We start from the raw sequence: 5,557 nt of genomic DNA, 5'->3' as shown, positions 1-5,557 counted from the left end.
ATATTAAACAAAACGTTGAATACTGATATTTGAAATTATTTAAATAATAAAAAGGTACTTAAAATGTGAAATTAACACCGCCAGTAGGTGGCAGCAAGTCACTGTTAAGTGAGTCATTGCGATTGAAGCGAATCATTTAAACAGTCGATTCATTCAGGATGAAACACCGTCATGTTAATCAGAGACGCAAAACAGCGCTGTGGCTGTGTTTGGAATTATTTTTGTTGTCGAAATACTGCAAAAACAGGCAATATGGTGTCTAAAACGTAAGTCTCTTAATTTACTTGTTTTTTATTAAAAAACAATATCACATTTGTAATCATGGTCATTTTTGGAGAAAAAAATTGACTCTTCATTTTGAATTTTTACCTCAGTGTGTTTCTTCTGAGTTTATGTGTGCTGCTACGCTCATTTGTTCTGAAGTCTCTCACAAAGAGACAGAGTGAGCCTCAACAGCGCGACCTTGATACCAGAAATACACTATCCATTATCAATCGCCGTTTACATTGAATGTAGGCTAATAAAAGGAGAAGAATCATTCTCGCTTTTCGATGTTTCGTTGGTTATTTTTTTTGTCACTTATGTTTTAATCAGGCTATTTGTCCGGTCGGGCAAGTAAAAAAACATTTTAAATTAGCTAGAAGCCTGATCAGCTGTAGCTCGACCTATATTATTATTATTATTATTATTGAGAAGATTAAGAAGGTAGTTCGACCTGTATTCTGCTACTGCGATTCTCTCTGATGATGCAGTAACTTACTGCGGGGGAGAGAAAAACTCTTCGTCTGTCCAGTGATTGTAAAGTCATTAGGTCTGTCAGATTGAAGATATATCATGTTATGAATAAACTAAACATTTTGAATTTTTACCTCAGTGTGTTTCTTCTGAGTTTATGTGTGCTGTTACGCTCGTTTGTTCTGAAGTCTCTCACAAAGAGACAAACGTGAGTCTTAACAGCGCGACCTTGATACCAGAAATAAACTATCCATTATAAATTGCTGTTTACATTGAATGTAGACTGATAAAATGAGAAGAATCATTCTTCGATACTTCGCTGGTTATTTTTTGTCACATACTGTATGTTTTTATTGAGAAGATTAAGAAGGTAGTTCGACCTGTATTCTGCTACTGCGATTCTCTCTGATGATGCAGTAACTTACTGCGGGGGAGAGAAAAACTCTTCGTCTGTCCAGTGATTGTAAAGTCATTAGGTCTGTCAGATTGAAGATATTTTTAGCGATAATGTGACCAAAAATATTTAAGACCCATCGAATCTGAATTTAAGACATTTTAAGACTTTTTAAGGCCTTTTATTAGGAAAACATTATTTAAGACTTTTTAAGGACCCGCGGACACCCTGCACACACTCACACACACACACTCACCTTTCGATGGGTGTGATGATGAACACACACACACTATTACACACACACACACACACACACTCACCTGTCGATGGGTGTGATGATGAACACACACACACACACACACACTCACACACACACTCACCTGTCGATGGGTGTGATGATGAACACACACACACACACTCACACACACACTCACCTGTCGATGGGTGTGATGATGAAGGGGATGGTGGAGAGGCCGATGGCGGTCGTGGTCCACTTGCGCACAGGAAGTGGCCAGCGTGTGGTTTTTCCCAGCAGGAAGAGCGACGCGGCGCAGACGCGGTTGATGGTGAATCCAGGAATGGCCACCGAAGCCAAAGCCTGCCAGACGAACGTATCGACCACAGCGACGGCCACTCGCGCCGCCTTCCCATGATCCTCAGTGTGAGCCTGCAGACACAACCAGCCGAGCGGTCAGTGAGAGCAGACAGACTGATCCAGACTGACTCAGACTGACCCAGACTGATCCAGACTGATCCAGACAGATCCAGACTGACCCAGATTGACCCAGACAGACTCAGACCAATCCAGACAGATCCAGACTGACTCATGCTGACCCAGACAGATCCAGACTGACCCAGACTGACCCAGACAGATCCAGACTGACTCAGACAGATCCAGACAGACTCAGACCAATCCAGACTGATCCAGACAGATCCAGACTGACCCAGACAGATCCAGACAGACTCAGACAGATCCAGACTGACTCAGACCAATCCAGACTGATCCAGACTGACTCAGACTGACCCAGACTGATCCAGACTGATCCAGACAGATCCAGACTGACCCAGACTGATCCAGACAGACCCAGACAGACTCAGACCAATCCAGACTGACTCAGACAGATCCAGACTGATCCAGACAGACCCAGACAGATCCAGACAGACTCAGACCGATCCAGACTGACCCAGACTAATCCAGACTGACCCAGACAGATCCAGACAGACTCAGACTGATCCAGACAGACTCAGACTGATCCAGACAGACTCAGACTGATCCAGACAGACTCAGACTGATCCAGACAGACCCAGACAGATCCAGACAGACTCAGACTGATCCAGACAGACTCAAACCAATCCAGACTGACCCAGACTGATCCAGACAGATCCAGACTGACCCAGACTGATCCAGACTGATCCAGACTGACTCAGACAGATCCAGACTGACCCAGACAGATCCAGACTGACTCAGACTGATCCAGACTCACCGCCGCTGCTTTCCTGCCTTTGTCCAGCGCGTCAGCTGACACGTATGCGGTGGCCACGGCGTAACTGGCCCACACGGCGCTGACCGGCACCAGCGCGCGGAATGCCTCGCCCACCTCGTTAGTGTAACCTGCAGACGAACATGCCACACGCTTACATCTGTGAAACTTCATCAAACCTCACATCAAGCACACAGAGCTGACGTTCTGGTTTTGTCAAGAAATTTAACAGAAGAAATCATTGTGTAACACTTCGTATGGTTAGTGTTTTCATCTCTCGGTGTTATAAGTGATGAGTGTGCTTGCTAGTGTGATGAAGAATGATTGGTTTGAGACTGTATGAAGTGAATGAACAGCTGTGCCAAACTGGAAGCTTGGTTAAGAAAACTGTGTGAAGAGCAGGCACGGCGCCAGAATTTTTTCTCTACCGGTGCTAAGGGGGGGCTAGACCAATATGTGGGGGTGCTAAGAAAATAAATGATATTGATGACGTCAGAGTAAAGCGGGGCTATTCAAAATTCTGACGGGGCTATAGCCCCCCCTAGCCCCGGTGTAGCGCCGTCACTGGTGAAGAGTTTAGAAAAAGTGAGCTAAATATCGAGAAATGTGTCCCAGCGATCGTAAAGATGAACTGTAAAATACTTTAGTCAGACTAGAGCAATAATTTGTCTTTTAAGATGTGATATAAATGCTTTAGTGAGACTGAAGTCCAAACCCGACTGCAGCTTTAGCTTCATCCAGCACATAAACCTGTCAATCACACTATACTTGCCTTCAGAACGGACGCCACTGTCAAATATTAATGTCCTGCAACATATTTAAAATAAAATTATACAAAATACTGCTTCTGAAACATCTGGAAGCGTTTGTTGAGCATATCTGGTTATGAACTGTTTGCTCACTCATGTCCTCTGCTGGTTGGTTTTGGGTAGTTTTACTTAGTACAATGAAAACTACTATTAGATTAGCAGATTTTACAAATCCAGATTTTGGAAGGACTTGGATTAGTTATACTGGAGTTAGTTCAGGAGTGCTGGTGATGTATCATATAGAAAATAGAGTTTGCACGGTACAAAAAACACATTACACCTAAGGAATGAACCCATACAACATGAAAACTGGTGTGTGTGTGTGTGTGTGTGTGTGTGTGTGAAGCCCAGAGGACATCAACTCTTTAAATCCTGTATTATGAGCATGAATAAGCTGTAATAATGACAGTATAGCGACAATCAGCAGCAGATCAGTGTGACATTCATGACCCACAACTGCTGAATCTGAAATAATCACTGAAGAGCTCAAATCAGAGAGACCAGATCTCTCACACACACACACACACTCACTCACTCGCTCTCTCTCACACGCGCACACACACTCTCTCTCTCTCACACGCGCACACACACTCACTCACTCTCTCTCTCTCTCTCACACGCGCACACACACACACACACTCCTGGAGGTCACTCGAGTGTCTTTGACTCACCTAGAAATCTCACCCATGTGTCCCGATAAATGTCCACTTCTTTGCTGTGTGTCTCGGGCGTGTGCTCCATCCTGACCCGTGTGTGTTTGATCTCTGCTGCAGATCTCAGATCAGATCAGATTGTGTGCTGCGTTCTGATGTTCACATGCAGTCAGACGCGCCATACTGTCGCCGAGGGAGCGTCTACAAATCACACTCAATCTGATAATTGTGCTTCAGTTCAAAACTCAGTGGTGACTGGAGTTAAAAAGTTCATTTACTATTTCTGTTAACCACACGGGGGCTTAAAACCAAAATGATGCGTGAAAGTGTACAATGTAAGTGAAAGTGTACTAAATACTGTAGAAACTTAATTTGCTGTAAAATCTCACCCATGTGTCCCGATAAATGTCCACTTCTTTGCTGTGTGTCTCGGGCGTGTGCTCCATCCTGACCCGTGTGTGTTTGATCTCTGCTGCAGATCTCAGATCAGATCAGATTGTGTGCTGCGTTCTGATGTTCACATGCAGTCAGACGCGCCATACTGTCGCCGAGGGAGCGTCTACAAATCACACTCAATCTGATAATTGTGCTTCAGTTCAAAACTCAGTGGTGACTGGAGTTAAAAAGTTCATTTACTATTTCTGTTAACCACACGGGGGCTTAAAACCAAAATGATGCGTGAAAGTGTACAATGTAAGTGAAAGTGTACTAAATACTGTAGAAACTTAATTTGCTGTAAAGTTGCTTTGCAATGATTTGTATTGTGAAAAGCGCTATACAAATGAATTGAATTGTACAGTCCACATTCTACTGATATCAGATTCATCAGTAAAACAACCCTAAGTCACTTGATAATAAATTGTAATAAATTGTGAGTTTGATAAAACAACCGTTTTCCTTCACTGTCTAAAGGTAACTGATAATATAGTACGACCGAATGGTGCTGGTGTCCGTTTCCTCGTGACTTTTATCAGCGTTGTTTTAAGATAGTCCCTAAATCGGTTCTTACGTAAAATACTCCGGAAGTAAGGTGACACTACTATAATAATAATAATAATAATAATAATAATAATAATAATACAAACACATTAGTAATTAATTGCTATATTGTAGATTAGGTTTGCTCATTCTCGCAAATTTTCTAATGTATAGGGTGCACATCAAAAAAATTATTATATAAAATTAATTTTTTTAAAAATCCGCGGTCTATAAAGGTTATTAAATGTAGAGAGTAACTACTCATTTGAAATGTTTCGCTGCTGTTTTAGCAAATCGCAAATCTTTAATGATCATACATCTTCGGTCCGGTTGCTGATGTGTGGGAGGGCTGATGTTTGATTGACATGTGAGAGAGCCAGTAAAGGCGCGCCGTGTAACAGCGGCAGCCAATCGGGTGGCAGCATTGACCGACAGATGGCCGCGAGCGTGAATTCAGTGGACGCGTTTGAAAAGCTTTGAATTAAATCATGATCTCTGAATCATCGT

The 5,557-nt window shown here is 42.9% G+C and overlaps 1 protein-coding gene and 1 long non-coding RNA gene across 2 annotated transcripts in view; one reads left to right on the top strand and one right to left on the bottom strand.

The window, feature by feature from the left end:
* Positions 1-1,523: 1,523 nt before the first annotated feature.
* On the bottom strand, positions 1,524-4,307 carry LOC107728712 (mitochondrial fission process protein 1-like). The gene is made up of 3 exons (XM_016539031.1): positions 4,091-4,307; positions 2,614-2,741; positions 1,524-1,796 (listed from the first exon to the last, which is right to left on the bottom strand). The coding sequence occupies exons 1-3, from the start codon at positions 4,158-4,160 to the stop codon at positions 1,560-1,562; spliced, it is 435 nt and encodes a 144-aa protein (XP_016394517.1). The 5' UTR covers positions 4,161-4,307; the 3' UTR covers positions 1,524-1,559.
* A 159-nt stretch (positions 4,308-4,466) lies between these two features.
* The window catches only part of LOC107728813 (uncharacterized), a 15,998-nt gene continuing 14,907 nt past the window's right edge, over positions 4,467-5,557 (top strand). Inside the window, exon 1 of the long non-coding RNA XR_001638515.1 lies at positions 4,467-4,532. This is a non-coding gene — a long non-coding RNA (uncharacterized LOC107728813). The remainder of the gene's footprint in view (positions 4,533-5,557) is intronic.

This window comes from Sinocyclocheilus rhinocerous, unplaced genomic scaffold (genome assembly GCF_001515625.1).
Source record: "Sinocyclocheilus rhinocerous isolate Xijiao unplaced genomic scaffold, SAMN03320098_v1.1 scaffold2085, whole genome shotgun sequence".
Taxonomy (NCBI): domain Eukaryota; kingdom Metazoa; phylum Chordata; class Actinopteri; order Cypriniformes; family Cyprinidae; genus Sinocyclocheilus; species Sinocyclocheilus rhinocerous.
The sequence above is the reverse complement of the archived record's forward strand: the minus strand, read 5'-3'. Positions and strand labels throughout refer to the sequence as shown.

Excerpts from the sequence above, each read along its gene's own strand:
- LOC107728712 (XM_016539031.1), bottom strand. The coding sequence starts at position 4,160 with ATGGAGCACACGCCCGAGACACACAGCAAAGAAGTGGACATTTATCGG. Across the intron at positions 2,742-4,090 it reads CACATGGGTGAGATTTCTAG|GTTACACTAACGAGGTGGGC; the intron begins GTGAGTCAAAGA and ends GTTCGTCTGCAG. Across the intron at positions 1,797-2,613 it reads AAGGCAGGAAAGCAGCGGCG|GCTCACACTGAGGATCATGG; the intron begins GTGAGTCTGGAT and ends TTGTGTCTGCAG.